This window comes from Corvus hawaiiensis, chromosome 9 (assembly GCF_020740725.1).
Source record: "Corvus hawaiiensis isolate bCorHaw1 chromosome 9, bCorHaw1.pri.cur, whole genome shotgun sequence".
NCBI lineage: Eukaryota > Metazoa > Chordata > Aves > Passeriformes > Corvidae > Corvus > Corvus hawaiiensis.
In genome coordinates, this window is record NC_063221.1 from 13,943,111 (window position 1) to 13,969,260 (window position 26,150).

General features: G+C 36.8%; 1 protein-coding gene across 4 annotated transcripts in view; it reads left to right on the plus strand.

Annotated features, from left to right (window-relative positions):
- CDC14A (cell division cycle 14A) overlaps positions 1-26,150 on the plus strand; it is a 52,435-nt gene that overhangs the window by 3,893 nt on the left and 22,392 nt on the right. For 3 of the 4 annotated variants that reach the window (XM_048312804.1, XM_048312803.1, XM_048312801.1), the window contains exons 3-7: positions 7,384-7,459; positions 13,557-13,649; positions 15,882-15,961; positions 22,201-22,267; positions 24,376-24,438. In XM_048312804.1, coding sequence (XP_048168761.1) covers positions 7,384-7,459; positions 13,557-13,649; positions 15,882-15,961; positions 22,201-22,267; positions 24,376-24,438 — 379 coding nt within the window. The remainder of the gene's footprint in view (positions 1-7,383; positions 7,460-13,556; positions 13,650-15,881; positions 15,962-22,200; positions 22,268-24,375; positions 24,439-26,150) is intronic. The other variant, XM_048312802.1, reaches the window with a different exon arrangement.

The following is a 26,150-nucleotide window of genomic DNA, read 5'->3' on the forward strand; positions in this document are numbered from 1 at the left end:
GTTGTAGTGCTAGATTTGATGGTTTGGGAAGTTTGGGGTTGACTTGCTCCTGTAGCTTGTCATGTGATTTATCACTAAATTATACACAAAGTATGGTTATGTAATCTTGAGCACTTTAGCCTTCAGTTCTCACTTGAAGTTTTTAACCATTCTAATGACTTCATAACACTGTCTAACTTAAACATTCACACTTTAAAAAGATAATAAAGACATTCTTAAAACCATTTAAGCCTATCTCAAATGCTAGCTGACTAGGAACTTGCTAGTAGAACTGTCACTATTTCAGTTAAATGTGCTGCAATTTAACCTTGAACCTATTATGCCAGGGAAATGGTATGCAAATGCCTCTGTTAAGAGAACAGGAAACCTGAATGGAATGATACAATTCTGAAATATCTTCTTTGATGGTTCTGTTTCTGTAAGATTTTCTCCGAGTCTTTCTCAAACTCTCTGAGGTTCCTCCTGAGGAAGTGCACTACTTCTTATAAGGGAACACAGTCTTTCAGGATTGTGTACTACAGGTAACTATTACTTCAGAAAAATGGAGTTAATGAGAAACAATCCATCTTGATGAAGATTGTCATTTGGCAAATAGACAAACCTTGCCTTGGCAAGAGCTCAATTAATGAGTTAGGCACTAGTAAGAAGCTTTTTATTCTCTAAGAATAGCGTCTTTCACATTTCACCTTCCAGTAAGCAGATCTGGGTTGAGAATACTACACTTGACTGGTTAACTTGGCTTTCACATAGTTTATCAAAGCAACTTTTAATGTCTTTTTTATTTCTGAGAAGTTTTCTCAAGCAAAATCAGAATTAAATAACGTAAAATGGAAATCTCTTACTGATGAATTATAATGGCAGCCTTCATAAATCATACTGCTTTTATTCAGTCATTTGTTCTGACTTTGGATCTCTTGTATAAACAGTTTTTGCAGATCTAATCTCTGACATTGTGTAAGCAGCTGTAGAAGTAGTAAATATGATAGTCTCTGTATATCGTGCTTTACACTAAAACTTTCTTTCAAGCTATGGTATGCTACTTGCCCATTTCACAGCAGTCTTCATGATAGCTACTTCAGTTATGTAGCAACAGAGCAAGACTCAAGTGCTTAGCTGCAGCAATATTAAATGAATACTGTTTCTTCTACTGCATGTGTATATGGAAAGAAGCAGTTTATCTTTCCTGTGAGAAGAGTAAGGGTTAGCCTATCGGGTTTTGCTTTGGTTAAATGCTGCTTTTCTGTGCCTCTCCTGTAACAGTACTTGCATAGGAAACCTGAACTTCTCCATCTTTCTGTGGCTTAAATCATTTGAAAGGAAAAAGAAAACTTAGCATTGTTACAACAGTCAGAGCTGTCACTTCACACAGAAAACAGGGAATTCCTTGTTTGCATCAGTAATTTTGAAGATTTGACCTTGACTATTGGATGACCAAGATAGCTTAGTAAGATGAAGTCCAAAATTAAAAAAAGGGAATTTCCTTAATTTTGTACCTATACGTTGCTTTACCATTTCTGTCTTTGCTTTTTATAAGTAAAATATAAAATGCATTTGCCAGTAGTACTGAGGAGTTTTTTCTTTTGTTTGCAGTAAAAGGGTACCAGGATAAAACAGCAGCTTTCTAAGCTCCAGTTTTATATTGGATGGGAATGTAGCTTGTTTAGGAAACCGCTTAGGTGCATCTTGGCCTCTGCTAAGATGACTTTTTTCCCAAAGAGACTAGGCTTCTGACATGACCTGAAGGTTCTTCTGTAGGGAAACTTTCTATGGGAGAACCTCTTCATTGATATTTTGGTTTTGATATCAAGGAGCATTGGATTAAAAAATCATGTATCTGGAATAAGTATTTAATTATGTGTAACTTAGATCTGTGAGTTGTTGGGTTTTGAAGAGTCAGGATCTTGAGGAGGATTTGGAACTTCCAAGAGGAAATGGACTTAATGCCTGGGCTTTTTTGCATAATCCAGGGCCTCTGCATTATTTTTACCTTTAGATATGTCCAGGGTTATGTTTGCTGTATCATCCTTTGTCTGTTCAGAAGCGTGCAATCCCTAAGTAGCATTAAGCATTAGGGATTTTGTCTCGGCCCGATTAAGAAAGCTCCTAACAATTCACGTGTTATTGGAATCAGTGGACTAGAGGAGGAAAACAGTGGCCACCTTTTTTCATGTGCTTGAGAAGTGGGGAGGAGAAACACAGTCCAGGAAACTGGAGTTGGAGAAAAAAGCCTGAATTGGTAAGATTTCCCAACCAGCAGTTAGGTTGTAATGAGTGTGCACACTGATCCTCTCTCACCCAGAGACTTTGTTGCATGTGAAATGTGCTCATCTTGTGATTTGAAGCAAGTAGCTGTGCTAATCAGTTGGCCACTTCTGCAACACCTGGCTCTTGTATTGTTGAGTGGCCAGGCTCAGAACCGATGCAGCAAGGCCTTTAGAGGGTAGTAACCTGAATGTTCCTGCGTAGAAAAGAGGGAGGGAGGAGCAAGAAGGATGAATCACTATAAGAGAAACAATCTCATTGCTTAATTTTAATAGGAATCTGGACATTTATAAAATGCTGAAAAATTTGAGAAGTTTTGCAGTTATTTCACCAGGTTCTTAGGTTTTAGCTTTTGACTTAAGTAATTGCAAGCTTGGTAGGGGCTCCTGTTTTGGCAGGAAAGTGGCTTTATATGATGGCAAGCCTTCAGTAAGGCAAACATTATACTTTAAGGAGTCCTTGTGCTCTAGTTCAGGGATATGTGCTCCAGAAAATGATTGCAGTTATTAAATGATGCCTCTGTTTTCAAGTTACCAAACCAATGACTGAATAAGGTGGCAAGCAAGAAACCTCATGCCCTGATGGGAAGTGAATGGCAGTACAAAACTACTGCTCTGTAGGGAAAAAGTAGCAGGCATGTGGAGTAAAGTATAAGTAATGCATTTTATCTTTGAAAGATGGTATCTTGGCCTGATAGATTGACTGATGTTAATATGGACCTTAACAAATTAGGGAGATGGACGATCACCAACTGTATGAAGTTTAACAAGGGCAAGTGCCAGATTCTGCACCTGGGATGGGGCAACCCTGGGTGTATGGGCAGACTGGGGAATGAGAAGCTGGAGAGCAACATTGCAGAGAGGCACCTCCGCGTACTCTATGATTCTGTGGAGGTTATCAATTCAGTTAAAAGTCTGCTAGGCTATAGTATTCCTTCATTGAATGGCACCATCTAATAATTCAGGATGGCAAATCTGTTTCATTTTTCTCTGGCACAAGGGTCGAGTGCTTAGTAAGAAGTGGTGTTGGCATTCCGAAGTGCTGGTTCAGGCTTGAACTGACTGATGGCACCTTCATGTGGCATCCCATGGAACTGCAGTTGGAAACGACTTGTTACTAAGGGGTGTGGGCTGCATTTCTTTCACCATTAAATTCCCTGGAAGAATTTACAGTAACTGTTTGCATGGCAGAGTATACCCATGGGCTGGCCTTTCTAGGGGAAAGACCATTCCTCTGATACAGTACAGCAAGTGCCTCAGATATTATACTGCAACAAAGTACAGGTAGGAAGAAATGGTTTTAGGAGTCTAATCTACAGAGAAAACAGATACCAGAAACTTTTGCTACTGCTTCCAGGTGGCATCATGATGGTATTTTTGAAGTAGAGTATTTAAATGTCATCTAGTATGTTCTGGGGTTTTGCCGCTTGGTTTGAGAAGCGTAATGATAGCAAGTCTCCATGGGATGAGGGGGAAGAATAATTTAAGGTATCATCTAAGTATTTGATTAAAACAAAATACAATTAAATGTTAATTAATACCATACCTGCCTTTTGTTCCTCTGATTTCCACCTCCATTGTAAATGACTGTCTCTCTAACTGGCTTAAGCTTCAGAGACATTCCAATTTCTTACTGTATTTAAATGCTTTGTTCAAATATCTAGAGGTAAAAGAGATGGAAGTAAAATGATACTGGATTAATTGTTATCAGTGACTCCTTGACTTCTCTTATGTTGATCTTCAACTTTTGCCAAATAAAATTCTTTATTCAGATGGTGACTTGGTATGCCATTTCATCCCCATTCCCTATATATACCCTGCCTATTTCCCATGTTCCACTTACATTCACTTAAAGTTGTGGTCTTAACGTGAAAATCCTTTGGGTGAATCAGGATCAAGTGTCACTAATTCAAGTATAAAAATGGCCTTTTATAGAAAAAGTAATGAGGGTGCATAGGATTAAATCCTTCTGCTTAAACATGTCAGAAACTGTATTTAGGTCTAGGGATGTAAATTGAAGAAAGATTTTGTAGATCAGAGCTCGTTGACTTCAGTACAGAGCCTTGTATTATCTTTCAAAGAACTCTTTTGATTTGAAGGTTGTAAAGCACATTTTTAACTTAGCCCAAATAAAGAAGGGATAATTAACTTATTCAGTTTAGAGGTATAAAATGGAGAAGGATTATGTTACATGCATTATTTTAACTTTCAGCCTCACATGTCAACCACAATGTTTTATCAGCAAAGTCAATGGCTGGTTTATACTGCCTCTGTGGTAGTAGGGAAATAACTTGGGAAGTGCCAGTGGTTTTCTGTATGGGTAGTAATGCTGGTGCAGCAGTGACCAAAAGTGCCTTTCCTTTGATTGTGTTTGGATTCTGAGAAATATCTTGTTTCTGCAGCATAGACAAACAGTGGCAGTATGAGAGTCTTAAACTCAGGTACTTCTACCCCCACTCCACCATATTAAGAGAAGCGCTGGATTCTCAATGGTAATCAGTGATGGAGAAATAGTCAAAGATTGTGCCATCTTTAACTTGGTGGCTGAGAGAAGCTGAATAGTTTCATTTTGTAGAAATACAATTACTTCCTGGATAGACTCAAATGTGTTTTATCCTCATAGCCCCCAAAATAGTAATTTGTCTTGTGGATAAATTTGTAAATTGGTTTTCATGTACTTTTCCTACACTGATGTTTGAATTAATTTAATCACGTGGAAAAGTAGAAGTGGATATGACTTCATATTGATGTACTTCAAATGAATCGTAATACATCTTATCGTAAAACATGGCTGTACTTGTTCAGTTCTTTAGATGAGCTGTGTATTCAGTTACATCTTTCAGATACTTTGCTCACAATGGTTTTTAAAAAAGTATTCTGTGTTACAGTAACTATCCCATTCCATATTTTTCCACAAGACTTTAAAAAGTATTTTTCCAAAATAATTTTAATATCGTAAGTTTTACTCTTCATCATATATTTAAGTGAAAGAATGCTCTAAAATTGATGGAGTAAGATAGGGTGGGGGTGTTTGATTCATGTTAGTGCCGCTGTGTGGGTGGAGATGTTAGGAAGCTTTCTATATGACTTTCCTAGTAGCTACATTCACTCCAGTGTTGTTAGAGCTCCAGTTTTAACTTCTTGTTTGTCCTAACTCATACTTGTCCTTAGAACTTTTTATTTCATCTCTATGAAAAACTGTATGGAGGGTTTTCTTTTAAAAATAACTATTGACCGTATCTGGCAGACTTATCTCTAAGAGAAGATGAGGAATTCTGAAGTTAAACCCTGCTTTACTGCTACTGCAGTTTTCTCTTGGTTTAGTTAACTTCTGTCCAACCTGCAAATTAAGTTCTAGTAGTTGAACAGCTTGGTCTTTTTCCCAGCTAATTAGCTTCTGTAATTACATCATAGTGTTTTGTGCTGAACTGAATATTAACTGATACTTGTATTGTTACTTGATGTTGTAAAGTAGATGATAGTGAAGTAGCATTGGTGTGGCAGGAAGGCTGCTTGTCTTAGTGATCAAACTAATATGATTGTCTCTTTTTGCACTGGTCTTGGCTTTCTTGGTTGAGAGAATGTAGGGAGGATGATATCAATGACGTTATAAGCGCTAAAAAGATAAAGCACTCCTAATTTGGTTTTGTGTCTGCACAGAAGGGGTGAAGCCAGAAGGCACCTCTGCAGATACGTAATGCAACCTATGGGCTCAAAGCAAGGCTGAGAAGAGCGGGTTGTTCAGATCCTTGTACAACTTGGTTGTGACTTTACAACCTCTCTGTGCAATTGCTCCCCAGTGTTTGACTGCTCTCAAAGTGGAAATTTTCTTTTTATATTCAACTGGAAAAATAAACCCTTTGCCACAGGGAAGAAAGCTTGATAGGTACTGCCATCTATCCTATCTTGTAATTTCAGTAAGTTCTGGACATACGGTCTTTGAATTACAATTCAAAGACCGTAAGTCCAGAACAACTTTTTCCTTCGTGATTCCCCAAATAGAATGCATTCAGATGCCAATGGCTTGTTTTGTTTGTCAGTAGGCAAGAAGCTTCCTGTCTCTTTTATCAAAAAGGCTTATGGCAGATCAGATTAAAGCAGTTTAAGTAGTTGTCCATTCTCACTGTAATTCATAACGTGTGCTTCAATAAATTTGCATAGCCCATCAAGATTAAGATTTTTATGCACAAAAGGAGAATTACTGGAGGACACGACATTTGCAGCTTAAATTTTGACCAGTTTTGCACAATTGATGGAGAGGGAGCTCTAGAAGAGTTTGCTGTAAGTTGCTTGCATAAAGGCTTCTGTTACTTGTAAAGGTGCCTATATAGAGGGTTTGCTAGGAAGAGCACTGTGAATCACTGCAAGGAATGCCTGTTGTGCAATAATTTTCCTGTACAGACTACTGCTACTAACTCTTACCTTAAGGCCAGAGAGTGTTGCTTCAAATACAACACAGTTTAAAAATGTAGAAGAGAGAAACAAGAACAATGAGAAGTTGATATTTAGAACAGGAAATAATAAATTGGAAGAGCAGCCCATAGGTGAGGGGAGGAAAAAAGGAAACATAATTAGATTTAAAGTGTGTATGTAACATCTAATCTCTGGAATAGCGAAGGAAGGGGTATAAAGAAATGAGCTTAAATTTCAGACAGAGATCAAGACTAGATGTTACTACATAAATTTTATCACCCATAAGAAATTCTATTTAGCTTATTCTTGAGAGTATGTAATGACATATTCTTATCTTACGCAGTTGTAGAATCTTTAGGATGGTATCAGCATGGTTTAAATGTATATCATGTCTTCAAATTCTTCAGTCTATGGTTTTGGCCAAAGCCAGACTGGATGTCATGGGATGAAGAAAAAAATTCTATAGTTAGTGTGTGTATATAATGGGAAAAATAGTTACTGGAATACCTTAAACTGAAGCTATGAGTAAGTTTAAATTAATTGCTCCTATTGTCCTTTTAAATTAATCAAGAAAGGACTTATCTGTTGTTCCGTGTGTATTGGCTACTCAGTATCCTTTATTTCCAGCTTTGATTATCAACGACATGCATGTTGAAATTTGCTTAGCTCTTTTGTATTAATAACTCTGGGTTTTGTTTTTTTTCCCCAGTTTCTACGGAGATTTTGGACCTTTAAATTTGGCAATGCTATACAGATACTGCTGTAAACTAAATAAGAAATTAAAGGTAAGCTTCATTTAAAAACAATGTTCCTGTATTTTTGTATTTTCAAATTGAAATAAAATTTGCCAGTTTGAAAGTGTTTGTTAGGTGCTCATTAGCTAGATGGTTATTGCTAAGGATTATTATTAAGGATGTTCTTTGTTCCAAGTTTGTTTCCCTCTGAAGAGTGGAAGAAAATAATATGCTCTCATTTTGGCTTAGGAGGTGAGGCAGGTGACTGAAGGCTTTGTTCATCTTTTTGCATAACCTTAACACCTTCAAGACAATAGTAACAAAAGCTTCTGCTCATGTCACGGGTTTTCAGCTAATGAAGTGTGTATGCTGGTCTGAATAACTGAAAAAGCAGGTACTCAAGGAAGAAAACATGGGTCCTGAAATCACACTTTTTAAAGTAAGCCTCAGTGGAAAGGAGAGTGGGGGGCAGAGCAAGAGAGAGAAGGCCTTGGTACTATGAGAGCACTGCTAGGCAGTAGGTAAAACATGGGTGTCTTATCAACACAGTTTTGGTCACAAATCTAAAGCACGGCTGATGTGGCTAAACCCCAGCTCCATCTCAGCCAGACCCACTGAATGTTATGTACAGCTGCAGACTTAACCTTCTCCAAATACCTGTGAAGAAGTGATTTTCAGCGTGTATAGAAAATCCATCAGCTGCAAGAATCGAAAGATGTTTTAATTCCAAAATGCCAATTAACGTAACTTGTGGGCAAATAGTGAGGAAGCCCTTCACTAAATATTACAGATTTAAAATATTAGACCTGTTACTGAAAGAAGGGGAAAATAGGACAACAGATGTGATTGCTTTGGCCACTGTTAAGAGGGTCCCTTTATGGAAAATGGCATTATGTCTAGGTGCACAAATAAAACCCTTAGTTAAGATGACTCATGCTATCTACTGCTTTCAGGGGCATGCTGAATTCCATGTGTTCTTAAGAGGAGGCCCTGCAAACTGAGGGACTTGTAGAGTGCTATAAATTTCTTGGGAAAAAAGGAAGTGCTTCTAGTGAAAATTTACATTGCTTCTTAGTTTAAAAAGATATTTATAAAGATAAAAAGTTAAACTCTGCTATTTGCTATTTTGAATGCCTGTGCTCATATTGGGAAAACATTGGATTTGCCATTTGATAACACCAGAGACCTTATAAATACATTATCACCCTATTCTGCAGTGCCACTGTCCCATTCAAATGCATGACCAATGATTCTTACTCAGTAGGAATCTATTTTTTTTCACCTTAATTCTGCTGCGTGTGACCTTATATTTGAGTTATTAAAAACTGAAGAATGTTTGCTCTGTGAAGCAGTTTCTCCAGAGAAGAACCAATAATAAACCTACTGTTCTAACTTCACTGTGCCCATGGGAACTAGAGATATCAGTTGTGTCTTTTCCAGGTTTGGATTGAGACACTGATCAGTTTGGAACCTTAATATAGTCTCATGTATTACTGTATGCCTTCAGTCTTCAACCTAGGTACCAAGAGTTTCACCCAGAAAAGAAGTATGCAACTAATAAATATCTTGGGGGTTTTTTTAATGGTTCAATATTAAACAGGAATGTGTCTGCAGTCTTTATTTTTGTTGTGAGACCATCATCTTGCTCATTGAATGAGGCAAGCTAATTGTCAGAAGTGGCTTGTAAGCATGACGGTGAAGATTGGATGTTATGATGGCAAAAATAAGGGAGCTAAATTGGAACTGAACTATTAACCCCAATATTTGCAGGGTTGGTTTAGCAAACTGTAATGTCATTTTAATGTAACTTCTCTATTTTTTGAAAAGAGTGAATGTACTTGTGCTGCTGGGTGAAGGGTACAGCTGGCTGGGACTGGGACAGAGAAGTCTCCACTGGGAGGAAGTGCAGTGTGTTGCTGCTGGCTTGCCAGAGGCTAATTCCAAATAGGTTAAATTAAACTCCTAATGCATGAGAGAGAAGGGTAACCTGATAGTGCAGCCACTTGAAAGTAATACCTGGAATCAAACAGCTAAAGCTTGGAATACTGCCAGAGTGGTATAGAAACTTCAATATGAATAGACTCCTGTCTGGCTGATTGGCACTGCTCCTGGGGTAGGCCAGCACTGCTAGTGTAAGCTTCTGGTAGTTAAAATACGTGCCACACTCTGTCCTAATTTAGATACCATCTGCAGAGGGTAAGTAGGCTTGTAAGATGGAGTCCCTGGGCTGAAGCCTGCCTCTGCATGTGTATTTACATGCCTCAGAGGAGTGCATCTGCTGGGGACTGTAGGCCTAGCTTCAGTGGCTGCTGCTTAGCTTCCCCAGGCCAGAATTACAGAGTCATCATTTCTACGCCTCATCTTGTGTCTGTCCTTCACACGTCCCCAAGAGGAGTTCTGGGGCCTGAACCAGTGTGTTCACAAGTTCATGACCTGTGCCTTGTCTGCCCTGCAGCAGCAAAAGTATGGTAATGCTCGTGTGGCACCAGGTGATGTGTAAGCAGCCTGGGATGAGCGTTTCAGAGGTGGAAAGTACAGATTGGACTAAGGACAGAGAGAGAGTCCTATTGGGCAACTGCTGCTTGCACACCCTTGCCGAAAGGGTGCCCAGTGACCAGCAGCAGGATTTGTTTGATCATAGGAAGTAAAAGACACTGCAGATTACCATGGGATGGTTGCTATTACCATACTGCAATACATCTGAGACCCTGAAGCAATCATACTGCTTAAGCCCAGATGATTTGGTATACTTGGCTGGGTAATCAGGGAGTGTTGCTGATAAAAATGATACAAGTATTGAAGATCAATGGCAGGAGAGAAAAGGTACTGGCAGGCTTATAAACTATGGAGTTCACATTTTTTGTATGCTAACTGTATTGCTGCTGAATCATAGAGGGGTTCGGCTAATTGTTTTGTTTTAATATAAATAAACTGCTGGGCATACACATGGAACTATAGTAATTGCAAAGCATCTCCTTTAGGACAGCCTAGATTTTGAGGCAGGGTTGCATGCATGTGTTTAATTATTTTCTATTAAGTTTGTCAGTCTTGTATTCACTGCTGTTTACGTGCACATATTACCTATATATACACACCTGTATATATATAAAAGTAGAATTTGCGTAGATGTAGGCTTATTAAACACATTGAAGTAATTTCTTGCTTGAACAGTACAACTGTGTTAAACCATGCCATTTTATAAAATGCTGTCAAATATATGGTAATTTTACACAGCTATCAATCCAGTAATTGTCCACGGCACTTTTTAATCCTGTCATCAATTTCTCTGCAAATAAATCTATTTTGAGATTTACAAGGAACTTTTAAAAAAGAAAAATGTAATCTTACAGTGAAAGTAAATGTTCTGTAACGCTCTCATACACTTCATGAATTAGTTTTATCACCTAAAGCAAAAACTGCTACATTTTCTGTGTAACCTCTGCTTTTAATTCACAAGATTGTCTTTCAGTATATTCCTCTGGGGTATATCTTGGCAGATACTGTTGTGTTATACTGTTAAAATTTTATCTTTTAATGATGTGTGAAACTGATAAAATTTTCTTACTGGTAAAGGATATTTTTTGTGCTTTATAGCGTGTGCACCTCAGTTTTATTGCGGAAAAAAAAAGTTTATTGGCAACTAAGTTATCTGCAACTATAGTTATTCCCTAGAAGACCTGTATTGAAAAAGTCTGTTTTGAAACATTCCTGGTTCTTCAGAGCTGTGCAGTGCCTAAGGGAACTAAAGCCCTAATCCATTCAGGTGGAGCTCTGGAGCTGTAAAAACAGTCACCTCCCAGAACTGTTGTGAAAGCTTGTCATTGGACCTGGCCACGGGAGTAGATGTAGTTTATGAAATATGGTCAGAAAATCTGTATTTTTAAAAATAGATCCAATAGCTTAGTTTTGATAGTGAAAGTGTACTGAGTTGACAAACTGCATGTTAATGTTAACAGATGCATTACATTGATGCTTCAGCAAACACCTACTGTAAAACTTAATTTTCTGATACTAGTGTGTAAATAAAAACAGTGATCTGTTTTATAGGCTTCTGAAAAGTTAAATTGTGCTGCTGTTTTCCACTGCTTTCTATGCTATTAGGCATTAATGTCGGTTTTCAATTTTGTGTTAAAGCTTTAGTCAGGATTCAAAACACATTTAAGTGTTTCATATAACGAGGATTAAACCCTTACATTTTGAAAATTATACACTAAAACTGATACATTGTTTTCATCTAAATATTCTGGAAACTTCAGGTTATGGCTGCTTTGGGTACAAAAGTGTCTCAAAATTGGAATGACTTGATATACCCATATGATTAAAAAATCCATTCTATAAAATAAGAAATATGGTCTTATTACATAGAACTTACTTCTCACTAGCTAGCTTTGCAGTTTAAAATAGTGTTTTAGGTGAACTGTAAACTGCTGCAAAGAACTTTGCTTTAAAATAAGTAGTAGTCAATAAGTTATAATTGAAGTTCTGTCACTGTTGCATAACTACTGTAATCTTATCCCACCTACACATCATGGGTGGAATTGCAGTTAGAGAACACTAAAATTAAAAAATTGAGGAGGGGGAAGAAGGGAGGAATCTTAAAGTACTGGGATTCATTTTGTCAAGTTTTAATAATAATTGAATGCTTCACTAATTAAGTAACAACTTGTGCTTTGTATGTTTGCATATACACTGAGAGATGTTGCTGTTGGCCTCAAGATACAACCTCTTCCAATCAACAGCAACCATCTATTTCAGGAATTAACAGTCCTATTTAGATACACTCAGTTGCATTAACTCTCACTCCTTCCACCTCTGGAAGTTGTGGCTTGTAAGACCAGACTGGAAGGTGCAGTTAGAGCTGTGACTAAGGGTGCTGTTTCTGTGGGGGGTGGGAGTAAGAAACTCACTGTTGTACCTACATCAGTTTTCTCCTGAGTTGATTGGCTATTTGATACTTTTTTTTTTGTAAAATTTGATAAAACTGTTCTAAAATTTGCAACAAGTTTTGAGCTGAGAGCAACATTGACAGATTTCTGGAAGTGAAATACAGTTGGCACTACAAATGAAAGAAACACTGTTCTGAAGCAGTTACCTTATCTCCCCTCCCCAAGTGTCAACAGTGTCAAGAGTTAGAAACCTGAAGTTGGGTAATAGCAGCGGTGTTAGGGCATTTTATAGAATGTGCAACTTTTAAAACTAGAAAAATGCTTCAAATATTTAGAAACAGAATCTAGTATGTCTGTTGATCACTTCCTCAAAACTGTAGGAGTACTGTAAAAATCAGTCAGGAAAAACGTGCAGTTGTGTAGCAGAATGGAAGTGTGGCAATTTGTGAAGTTTAAAAAATTGTTGGTGTGGTAAATTGTCCAACTTGCCAACTTGACAATATTTGTCTCTCTCTGGCTTTAAATAGTTTTGCCGCAGCTTGTCATTATTGTTCTTTTCTGGTGCTTGTTGATTTTGTTTTCAATGAGAGGTTTGTCTGCAGGATTCTGACACAGGCTTCTTTTCTTCCTAAAGAAACAAGAATTGCGAGTTTTGTCTTTGCCTAGCCTTTTTTCTTCAGGCTTTTCTCTTATGCAATCTTTTTTTTCTTACTTTTAAAATGAATTCTTGCTGTTGAAGCTTTCTAAAGATGTCTGTCACCCCATTTTAAAATAGTATAGATGGAAGTGTTTAAGTTAAAAAATGCCTGTAAGGTTGATTGCTTGAGTTTTTCTTCTGTCTTCTCCACAGAATTGTGTGCTAAAGAGATTTAACATACAGGAGGATGTTTTAGTTTGAAAATGTCAATGTCTTTAATCAGTGTTCATAAGCTAATGTTTCTAATATCTAAACGTGGGGGAAAAAAATCCAGTTTTTTATACTGAAGATTTTGGTTCATCTGCACATTGTAGCATGTTTTTGTAGAGCTAACCAAGAGATCTGCCTGGAAACAGTGGCTATTTCCTTGCACTCTTACTTATCTGCGATATAAGATTGTTCAGAGTATCAGTAATTTTTTCTCCTTTACTTTTAAGAATCTTTTATAAGAATTTTTTCTGACCTATTTTGCAGTTTTGGAAAACTGGTTTGGCTAAAGTATTCTTAAAGTGTATTCTTTTCTTAGTAAATATGCTGTTTTGTTTGTTTACTTTCTTTTAAACAGTATTTCAGTCTATCAAGAAAGAAGATCGTGTACTACACCAGTTTTGACCAGCGGAAGCGAGCGAATGCAGCGTTTCTAATAGGTGCATATGCTGTAAGTATTTTTGATCCCATGGATACTTTAACCTTCCTTAAGAGACTTCGGCTTTGTGTGAAATGGCTTCTCTAGGGGTGCTCCTTTAGGGAGGTGAGCAGATGGTCATTTCATTTGTCTCTAAGCTGTCTTTGAAAACTCTGTGGTATGAGTTTTAGGGAAACCCTGTCTTCGTCCCTTAACTCCTTTTATTTACTGCACAGGGAATGGCTTTGGCAGATCCTCTGCATGTTTTTCCATAGAGTACCAATTTCTTGAATGTGGAAAATCCGAAACACAAACTGACCTCTAACTGATCATACTAGAATCAATTGCTTTTCATGTCATTAGTGAGATTCAGAGTGAGAAGGAGAAAAGATTTTTCTCACAGCCTTCTAAAAGTTATTAGACCAGAGGCATAGTGATTATTGAATTGATTTCTTTTCTCATTTAATTTTCACAGCCTACCCAGAATAATAGACAGCGTGCCACAACTCTACCAGTGTTTGAGAGTTAATTGAGGAGGTTCGGTTTATTTGTCCTGGTTCCTTTTCCTTTTCCTTATAGGTAGCAGATAGACTGGACATATTTCTTTCTCATGATTCCTTTGAGTGTGTGTTAGTAATACCTTTATTAGATTTCTGTAATGCCAGTAAGAGAGAAAAGCTGTTAAGTTCTTAAGTTTGTAGTTCTAATGGCAGCAAATGACCAGATAATAGCAAACTACTAGGGCATGTCCAGTTAATTTGCTTGCATGAGTGTTTTTTCCTAATTTAAAAATCTAAATTACACATCTCAGTCCTACCTGAAACATGCTGGTAATCTAAGCAGCTCTAGAGGGGGTCTGTTGCATATACTTCTGATTTGTAAATGGCAGGTGCAGGTGGGAAAAAATGAATCTAAATTGCACTTGAAATACTGTGGATAAGTGTTAAGGTGGACTTGGAAAAGACTGATTCCCTTTTTGTTCTGTAAGCTTCTTAGGAAATACGATATGAGTTTTCTTGACAGCAGGTGTGTGTGGCCAGTAGTGCTACATGTCATGTGCCTGCAGAGTGCCCTAACTGTGGGGAACTTTCAACCACATCATCGCTCAGGAGGTTGAGAACATAAAAATGAAAACATGAGAGAAAAAAAGGTTTAAATGTTCAGTATTTATTGAATCGGGGTTTTACAAGTAGTGGTGCCATATGGTAAGATTTACAGTAGTGACAGTGGGGCAAGGGAAGAAGACCTTGTCCCTTGTAAAAAAACTCTTGTAAGAGAATAGTTACTGTCTATAAAGTACTTTTTTTTCAAGCTTTTACTCACATTGCTTTTTAAATACCAGTTCAGTTTATCCAAACTATTCACAAGGGGCTTTTTGGGTTGTTGGGATTTTTTTTGTGTATGTTGCAGAAAGAAAGCACTCCAAAGATTTGTTAGATTAAAAACAAAGCTAAGATTTGGTTGCTGACGCTTCATTGATACAGATGAGTCGGAAAATGTCTCCTTGATTTTTCTTAATGGAATTCACTACTTTTTAGGTGCTGAAGATGTCTGTGATCTTTTCCTTTTCATTTCATGATCCTTTCTCCTTCAGTTAGTGTATTGCTCTTGACATCCAAGATAATTCCGATTTTTTCAGGAGCTTGTTCAGTGTTTCTTTCCCTCTCCTCTTTCGTGTTCTTAATTCCTTTTTTTGTGTTTCCTCCTGGTGTTTTTATTATGAGCCTTTATGAGCTGTGTGGACAGTGTTTGGTTGAAGATGTCATGTATACATGTCTTTGAGCAGACACAGCTTTGAAGGGCCATAACTTTTGTCAAATAAAACCTGCAGTGTTGGGAAAACATGTAGTACGAATTCACCCCTACTTCAGATTCACAGGTCCTTGATAAGATGGAAACTCATCTTTTTCCTGAAGTACTCTGAACTACCCTCTAAGGATCTTTTGTCTATAATCAAGAATTTAGGCTTTAAATGTAATCTATTTTACAGTAATTCATGCAACATTAAAGTCTTTAAGTTGCAGCAGTGTGTGACATTTTTCTCCAATTTTCCCTTTTTAAAATAAGGGACTGATAGAAAACAAAGTTTCTGTTGATATCTGAATCTTTCCTTTGTATGGGTATGTCTGTTTCTGATGTCATGAAAGGAGTATAACATGCATTCTTAGGAGTTTAGTGTGCTGGAGGAAGTTACTATATGGTTAAAGACTTTTCAGACTCAGGGCTGATTTTTTCTTTTTCCTCCTCTTCCCCCATCCCTTTTAGGTTATATACTTGAAGAAAACACCAGAAGAAGCTTACAGGATGCTTTTGTCTGGATCTAATCCACCATATCTTCCATTTAGGTATGTGAACATAAGAAATGAGGCTACCTTTTCTGTTTTGGAATTTGCTAAACAATTTGGGTTTAGATTGCCTCCTGAAAAGGTGTATCATGTCTGATACAGACATTGTACCAAAAGGACTGATCTCCAGAAAAAATATTTTTTACATTTTGTGTAATTACCTGGGGAATAATAAATCATTTAGATTGCTAAAAGTCTTACATAAGACTCTTAACCTTGTAAACTGTCAGGTTTTGAAAATAGTTCTTAGCATGTTTGTGATTTAGCACTTAAACCTTTTCTTCATAATGCATCATGTGTTACTATTTGGAAGTCATTAAAATATTTTAAATTACCTAGTCCCTAGCTAGTGAGACTTACAGGATTGAAGGGGGTTTTATGCTGTTACATTTTCTCTAGTTTACAGAACAAGTACTGATATTAAGGTTACTGAATGTTTTCAGTGAATCATAGATTGATAGAAACTATCTGTCTTTATTCTCTGTACTACGGTCACATTGGGGCTTGGATCTAAGGAAGTTTAGCTATCATGCTTATCTAATAAAGAGACTTCCAAATATTTTTCATGCTGTGCACTATGAAATGCACTTACGCTTGATGAATGTGACTACCTCATGGTATTCTCCTGCAAACAGTGACAATAAAAGGCAACTGCAAGAAGGTCAATACCCTCTCTTTTAGGGGAATCTGCATTTTGCAAGTAGTGTTCACTGTCAGCCAAGGCATTTGTAAATGCAGACCTACTTTGTCTATATCTAATTCATCTGATTGTTCAGCCACTCAGCAAAGGAAGATCAGATTGTCGCTTCTCATACCTTGCACAGAAGCCAGATGCAGTATCTGTTGGGGTGGTAGATTTTTTTTATGTCAAGACCAGTTTGACTACAAAATCTTAAACCATCAGCTACATTTTAAAAAAAAAAAAGGTATTAAATCAGTGATAGCTTTTATTGACAGAGAATTTATTCACTGACCTGGTCACTGATAGCTCTCCAGAGCCCAAGAAGTTTACTGAGCTACTGGTATCCATATTTTTTTCAGCTAATTATAAAAGATACTTGGTACAATGCATTTAAAAAGTCAGTTATTTTAAACATGTCAGTGTTTTTTAACATCTCCAAATTCTGTGTAAGATACAGATTTACATTAAGTGTCATGATTTACATTAAACAATGCCTTGCATGTGCCTTAGCATTGCTTCCTTGAGTATCTGCTCCATGATCCTCCCAGGCAGGCATAGAGGATGGTGCTCACCAGCCTGCAGTTCTCTGGCTCTCCCTTTCTACCCTTTTTAAAAATAGGAGCAATGTTTCCCTTTTTCCAGTCACTGGGGACTGGGCCTGACTGCCGTGACTTTTCAGATACGGTGGAGAGTGGCTTCACAACAACACCAGCCAGTTCCCTCAGGACCCTGGGATACATCTCATCAGGCCCCATAGCTGAATAGCTGTTTCTTGTTGACCAGTTAAAGAAATTTGCTGTTTGGCATTATAGTAAATTGATATGTCTTTGGGTTTTTGTCTCCCCTGCCAAGGTGAAGATTAAGGTGTGTAGAAAAGCGGTTTTGACAAAATGAAGAAACTTAACTTGTCAGATCCCAAAATTGTAAGATAGAAAACTTGGGAGGAATAGTGTGTTTGCAGAACAGTCTCACAGGACTTTGCTCCAATCAAAGGCTATAGATTCTTGCCTTGCAACTGATTCCTTATAATACTGATAGTAGTAGCAATAATAAGAAAATGCTGTTTCTGCTTGACTGGTAATGAAAGTGTCTCTGTGATTTCTTGTAATGCTGATTGGAACCACAGTAACAAATTTAATGATACAAAACAATTTCCTATTAAGTGTTAATTGATTATAGGTAATCCTTGTGAGTTTGAATTCATGAAATTTTATTCCAAAATAGAATAGTTAGCTACTCTAGAATCAGCAAAGGAGGGATCAAAAAAATAGAAGAAACAGCAAGATTTTCTAGAGAGAATTTTATATTATGTACAAAAGAGCTTTTTATGTTTCCTTGGGAAGAGTGTACTTACCAAAAACATCGAAGAAGGCAAAGTCCAGCAAAGGGGCTACTCAGGTTTTGATGTGTGAGTTGGCAGAATGATTATGAAAGAATAATTGCTTAATTCCATTTGTCAGCTTCAGGAGAAGACAGCAATAAATTTATAGAGTAGGATATTCTAAAACATAACTACTTTGCAGTCGTCTTCTATGTGCTTCAAGCCCTAGGTTGCTGTGAGAGAAATGATTGTCTAAAACTAAAGCTTTTGACAATTACGGGGTTTTTGTGGTGGGTTTTGTCTGGTGTGGATGGGATCTGGTAGGTGTTTGGGCTTTTGTTGCTCGGTTTGGTTTTTTTAACACAAAGCTTTGGCAATATTAGAGGGAGGCAGTCTTCTTGAGCCTTGCTGTTTCTAGAAGGAATATAGTGTTAGGAGCTTTTGCTAGAAAAATTAAACATCCTGATTTCTTGAGCATTCTTGCATGGTGTGGGGTTGGAAAGCACTTAAATGTCTTTCGGATCTGCTTTGGACTACGTCAGGTCTTGGCACTGGATTAGAGCCTAAGCAAATTCTGTTACCTGCGGTGTAGTTTGTCCTGATGGGAAGGATGAATGTGTAATCTGGCTGTACTGGAGGTGAGGCAAAGAGGAGTGAGGAAGTAAACTGAATGATTGTGATAAGATAAGAAGCTAGATGAGAGCTGGGAAGTCTGATAGGGAGGGGCTATTTGGGTATTGAATTCATAGGTAGAGGTTGGTGTATATATAAGGAGCTTAAGAATTACTGATGCTGAGAGAAGGACAAGTAGATCTGATGAGGGTCTGCAGTGGGACAGTCTAGAGTAGCTGGGAGTGGGAAAGAAATAATTTAATCCTCCTTCCTGGTTTTTCAAGGCCTTAGAAATATTTCCCCCTTCCCCCCCATTCCGAGACATTTGGAACATCTCTGTTGCAAAATGTAGCATAGTACAGAGGCTCAAGCGATTGAACCTGTGCTGGAAGCAGTAGCTCTGCCTTACGTAGTGTGTCTGCTTGGCATCAGGCTGTACTATGAAGAAACAAGGTTGGTGCTATGAGGAATTTTGCACTCTTTCCACACCTTTAGTGTCTTGAAAAAGACTAAAATAACTCTTATTTACAATTCAAAACATAACCCAAATGTCTTACCAAATGTCCTCATATTCTAAGGTCCATGAAGGAAATAATTTGGAGATATTAATCATTGCTATCCAGTACTTATTGACTTGATTTTATTCTGGCAGTGTGGAATTTAGATAATACATAATTTCTGTAATATAGGTCATCTCTGTTTGAATAGTTCAAGAGTTTATCAGTGAGCAATGATCAGTTAAGTGTTACAACTGGACTATTTAACAAGTTTAATTTGATATCTGAAGTGTCTGCTATTTAAAAAAAAAAGACAACCTTGAATAGGTAGAAGCTGCAGCATTGTCACATTCTTTGTGACATACTGAGGTAGGTTTACATGAAGTGATTGCTGGGAAACTGATCTACTTTCATGTAGCTTGGTGACCTCAAAAAGCCTTAATCGGCTTAGGTCTTCAGCTGGTATTTCATTTAAAGACAGCTTCAGCAAATACAGTTCAGGGGTGGAAGGAAATCACATCACTCCTCTTACAAAATTCATAGAAATTTGTATTGTTTTGTTTTTATAATAGAAAAGCTAAAGATAACTTGGAAGGATAAGGCACTGCTGTCTTTGAGACACTTATTTTTGGCTGATTCACTGTCACTTGGTGACGCTCTAGTCTCTTGAAGATCTTATACTGTATCTTCTCACTTTCATTTAAAAAACAGTGCTAAAACCATTTAAAATTGTCATGAATACCAGTTGCCTACTGAGAAGCAGAGTTTCAGAGTTTTACCTCAAACTACTCTGTATTGATTTTATGTTCAAAAGAAAAAACAACTATATTTTTATTATTATTGTGTTCAGTCTCTAAATAATGACATGAATTTCAGAGACAGATTTTAATTTATAGCTTCTAGGGTTTGTTTCTTTGTTGGCAAGTGCTGGGGAAACAAACTGTTTTGTTATTGACGGTGTTTAGAGGTTTGGTGAAAGGGAAAGCATTATGCAGTATTGAGGTCAGCTACAACAACTGTGAAATCGGATGTGAGATGTGCAGCTCTGTATTGCCAGCTCAGATTCATACTAAATCAGTATCTCCTGGGAATATCCACATTCCTTCTTGCTTTGAAAGTGAATAGAGTTCTATCAGGTAATAGCTGGTAAAACACTGTTTGAAAAGTAAGCTGGCTATTCATTTGAGCATAAAAGACTGTAAGAATACTGTAATGAAATGTGATCAGCAACCTACTTTAATGGTCACGTGCACATCAGCAGAAATGAGACATTTGAGACATGGGTGATGGAGGCAATCCATGTTAGCTGCCAGCATCCATGTGCATGTCACTGCTAACAGCTGGCTGTGGGAACTGTAGCTGAGAATACTGTACACCTGGAATTGTACATCTAGGTCAACTTCACCAGCCTCCCGCCCTCCTTCATAGTATTTCTTATTAATGGATTAGAGATTATGTAGCTTTTCCCCAGTATTGTTTTTATGTACTGCCCTGTCAGATGCCTTATCAGTCAAAGAGGTAATTATATGCATACAGATAAAATAGAAGTTATATTCTTGTTACAGCAAAATAACGTGTAAAATAGAACCTGTCTGCTACAATCATATCTTCTGTTCATATTTCTCTAAATACTTAATTTTGTGGTTTGCATTGGTTTGGATTTCATTTCTGTCAGCCCCTCCAGAAAACTGGTACAGCTTTTAAAACCTTTCTGCTACGTATGTGTTCCCATTGGGCCCTTAATTTTTTTTTTGCTCACAAGACCTTTTTGTTTGCTAAAATGCTTTTGTATTAAAATGATCAGTTGATAAAATGTGATGTTCAAAATAATCATGTTAATCCATTATCTGTCAAAAATGTATTGTCTGTAAAATTCATATATTAAGTTTTGATATGTTCTGCTTATTCAGTGTAATGAAAATGGCTTCTCATTTTTAAAACTTCTGTGTGGGATTTGGATATGGAAAGTTGATACACACTTCAAAGTTCCCATTCCAAAACGTTATGGTTAAGTGTGTTTTAATAATCTAGTAATTTGAAAGCTTTTTTAGATTGGCCTGCCTGCACTATGACACTACCAAAATTATGGATTTAATTTTCTTTAAAGCATTTTCTACAAACAGTGCTTGCTCAAAACTGCTAAACTTATTTTGCTCTTAAAGAGCAGGTGAGAATTTTCTGCTCTTTAAGTACTTGAGATTGAAGGAGTGTATCACAAACTTCATAGTACTTACAGTAAGTTTTATCAAAAAAGGAAAGTTTTCAATGAAAGATTGAAATTTTGATTCCTTTATAGATTAAATATGTATCTGTCTGAACCTAAAATTTGGCTATTCTGATAAATTGCAGTTCTTAGGACTCTGTCTAAGATAGCTAAGAGAAAAGCTACAAAGGATTTCCTTTATGAGTGATAAGGAAATAGTCTGCTCAGGCAAAGTTTCGTTAAAATCAAACTGATCTGGAGCACACTTCAAAAAGTACTTTTTTGTTTTTTCACAATGCATTTTTTTAGTGGTGTTATTTTTCTTCTTTTAATGTTGCTGTCTCTTACCACTTGAATATGTTTTGATTTGGAGTCTCACTTCATCTTTTACAGACAGGTTGTCATTTTCATAGTGGTAGAACTGAGGTTAAGTAATTTTAAAGTTAATTGTATCGGGATAACTTTTGATCACATCTGTAATGAGGCACCAAAAGTGAAAGCCTGTACATTAATTCCAAGCTAGTAGTCTTATTTGCCTGCCCCTGTTAGTGTAACTCAGTTGACACTTGAATAATGGTTAAAGTAAGCTGTGCTTTATTTGCTACTATCTTTACACAATCCAGAGAGGATGCAAACCTTCCTGTTCCAGGAAAGCATAAATAATTTGGCAAAAAGCATGTAGTTACTTCATGTAAAATATGCACCTAAAATAGCTTGCAGTATCTAGCTGCATTTACTCTGAGCTGCATCTTGGGTAGGGGAGTACTTCAGCCTGAACAAGCTTCTAAAAAGATGTCTTTAAACTTTAATCCAGAGTTCTCAAAGGGGATCGAATAGCTTGAATGTATTCTGTTGTGTGCTGCTGTTCCCCTAGTTCTTAAAAAAATTCTATGTACATTAAATTCATTTGTGTTAAATCTATAGGGATGCTTCATTTGGGAACTGCACATACAATCTTACCATCTTGGACTGTTTACAGGGAGTAAATAAGGTAATAACATTTTTTCTTACAAAACAGGTTTAAATTGATTTTTAAAACATGAAGAAAAATACTGTTAAAATAGATTATAAAACCTGGTTTCAGAGCAGACTGTGTGAATGAGTAGCATGCTCTCCTGAAGCCTAAGTTACTGAGACTGTGTTTGAGTAGTGATGGCTGAGAAAGGTTGCATTTTGACCTGTCTGGCCCGGCCTTTGACAGCTTTTTGAACTTCACCTCATGAATTGGAACATGCAAATGCACCAGCCCTGGCTGGGGGACAGCTCCTAATGCAAGACACTGTGCTAGGTCTGCTAATAGATCATTTATAACCATTGGTGAGAGGGAATGACAGGTGGATGAAATCAAGTGAAACAGATACCTAGATGTACTGTGGCTTAATCTGAAGAGTTTTTGCATGTACTTGGCCCCAGCTTTCCCCAAAACACTTGGTTCAGTGTTTGACACTGATCTTTTCAGAATTGTTTAACACCCATGAAAACTAAAGTATCTTACTAGTGGTTTGATGTGTCACTTTAGCTCCAGTATTGTTTTCTTTAAAAAATTTACATCAGTTCTTAATTGGGGACCTTTAAATTTTGTTCATTTCCCATTGGCCTTGATGAAGGGAGCAGGCTATAGGAACAGTTCTGTACAGACACTTCATAGACCATTTGAAGCTCTTAAAAATATGGCAAAACAAATTTTTTTTAAAAATTGGAGAAAGAGAGATCAAGCTTAATATTTTTAGTTCTGTGGGGGTGGGAAAGGAGCTGTCAGTTACCAGCAAGACTGTAATTTGTGAGGCATTCTACGGATCCTGAAGATGTGAAGTAGTCAGTGCAGTCACTGTAATTTATCTGCAGCTAATACATCAAAAGGACGGTGAGAATCAGTTTTTCCTCCTTTGTTCTTATGAAATTTATTACTGGAATTTTGTCTAGTTCACCTACAGAGGTAAAAACACTTTGGGCAGAAAACATGTGCCTTAATTGAAAGTAGTTTTAGTTTACCTGGATAAATTTGGTGTTTATGTGTGTGTATATCATATACATGTAATTCAGGGGGCCTGAGTTCTGGAGTGCAGCCAGCCAGCCATGCTTAAATGAAATACATTTTTCAAAATCAGCTGTTCAGACAAACCTCTCAGTATCTTAGGTTTCGTGACAGGTCCAGTCACTGAGCCTATGTTGTCTATAACAAAGCTGGTTTTGTCCTAAAAAGGTCTTCTATATGTAGCAAACAATGGCAGTTTGATGATTACTGGTTTTAAATCATAGACCTGTGATGTGTTCTTATCACACGTTAATTCCAGAATGTTGTGCAATATCTGTATTTCTCAGAATGCAATAGGTTCAGTATAAATATACACTGCAGAAATGTCTTCCACCAATTTGGAATAAATTTTGGCTATGAATTTCATATTCATAGAATTGTTTTCAATATGGTTGTTATACACAAATCTTTAGTACAAAAGTGGCATAATTAATAACAGTACAGTAATCAAATATAAAACTTCTTTAGTCCTGTAATAAATACTGTCTAATGTAGTCTAGTGGACTTTATTCTGCCTGTGAAATGTGTATTAAAAGAAATACTAAAATACAGATTATACATGGTACTGCATGTATATGCCATTTTGCCTAGGTATTATGGTGGTGAAACCAGACTATTATATTAAGTGCAGAAAATCGATAAACTCTGTGTTCGATGTTTTGTTATGTCCGACTGTATGAAAGTACATTTGGCATAGGAATCGTTGAATGAGTGTATGACAAAAAGGGAATTGTTTTTTAACTTGTTGTCTGCCTTACAGAAAAAAACCCCACGTGGTGGGGTGTGGAGAATCAATGTTACGATTTAAGTGATATGCAACAACCTTATGTCCCATCCTAATGTCTTCAGAGGGGAAATAATGAGCCTATTGTGTTTCAGTGACATTGTTGGAGTTCTTGTTGTCTGTGGTGTTAATCTGTGAAGAATGTAATGTTGTCTTAATGTAAAAGCTTCAATAATCCACAACCACAAACACTTAGGGATTTAGTTTTTCTCAAAAAAGTATTATAAAATGAGATTATACATTGTATTTCAGTGTGAACTGACACCTTGTTGCCTTTTAGGCCTTGCAGCATGGATTTTTTGACTTTAAGACATTTGATGTGGATGAATATGAACACTATGAGGTTTGTACATTTAATAATCCATTAAATGTGTTTGAGTTACCTAAAATAAGAGTATACAGTATCCCCCAGCTTAAAACCTACTGGAAACACATTTTAATTCAAGTAAAACCCAGTGTTCATATGTTAGGTATGTACATGGAAACCTATATGCTCTTTGTGAAGAACATGCAGGATTACTATCCTTGCAATTTCAGTGTATCATATCATAAATCTACTGTTTTCTTGTAGCATTTCTGCCTTCTGGGATCTCTGTTATGCTTTCCCAACATTCTCACAGGATATGATCCACAGTCTCTCAGCTGACCCACAGAATATGTTTTCTTTCAGCACTTGCTAGCCTCCTTCTTCCATTCCTATTAGTCCCAAAAACATGACAGATTTTTGTAGCCATATAGATTAAGCAGATTTTGAGGGTTTTTTTTAGTAAGGATGCATTATGTGGAATTCTAGTAAAGGAAATACATCCAAAATACTTCCCTAACAAAGTCCCAGAAAGCTAATAGATGTCATTCATTGTTCTGCCAGCTTTCTTACAAAGATACTGTGGCTTTAGATGCTTCTGGGACTTCGTAACGTGCGCACCCTTATCTGCTAGTAGTAGGAAGTTATCTCAAGCTACATTGCTTTAGCAAAGCTTTAAAATATGCCATGCTGTACCTGTGGGCTGGGCTGTGTGCAGACAAAATCTCAGGCACAGAAGGTGTACATACATCTGGTCCAAAATAGTTGCATGGTCTTTGTCTACCGTGTCTCACTCCAAGGAAGGGAAAGGGTTTTTACTGAAATCAGTGACAATCGTTTAGTTTATTGGACACTGTCTTTGGAACAACTATAAATTCCTGTAGTTTTATTGGTTAAGTGGAAAGATATATAAACTAGAGGTGTACTAAATATTTGGATATAAATTAAACCCTCTTTTTAAACTTGAGTTGCTTTACTGTAGCCAGTATTCTTCCCCTCTATTGCAGTTGTCAGAAAACTTGGAAGTAATGAGAATAAAGTTGCTTAGTTTGAAAATCTCAGTTTTAAAAGTATTTCCTATAACTGTATGTATTTCAGATACATACTGAAATGCTTCATAAATGATCAAGAAAATGAAGTCAGAAGAGGAATAAAATGTGGAAAAAGTTAATTGACAGCACATCTATACAGTAGATGCCTGCAATAGGCAGTCTATAACACAAAACTGCCTATTTCACTAAACTTGAAAGCATTTATAGAAGGATTTTTGTATCTGTAATGTTCCCTAATGATTAGGTTGAGGGATTGGTATAGCCTTTGCTGGATTACCAAAATTAAATGAACAAAACTAAAATTTAAAGTATGAAATTGCTGCTTTTTTGTTTATTCTATGTACAAAAAGAAAAAGCTTATTCTAAAAACAAATGGTAGTTAGGAATTCTTGGGATTCTGTACACATGGTAGGCATTAGTCTGCTTGAAAAAGAATATTAAAATAATTGACTAAAGCTATCCCATTATCTTGTTTAAGTCTTAACATTATTTTAGTTTGTGAAAAGTACATATATGTGAATGATGTTTATAGTAGGCTGCTTGCTGAGATTAAGAAGGAAGAACTTGGAATCATCTTTAATTTTTTGTCCATTTTTTGGTATGTCTTCTTTTTTTTTACATATGGTGGTCAGCTTTATGTTTAGTTATGTCCTGTGCTATATTTCAAAAACTTTAAATGTTACAGGTTTTTGCTATGTT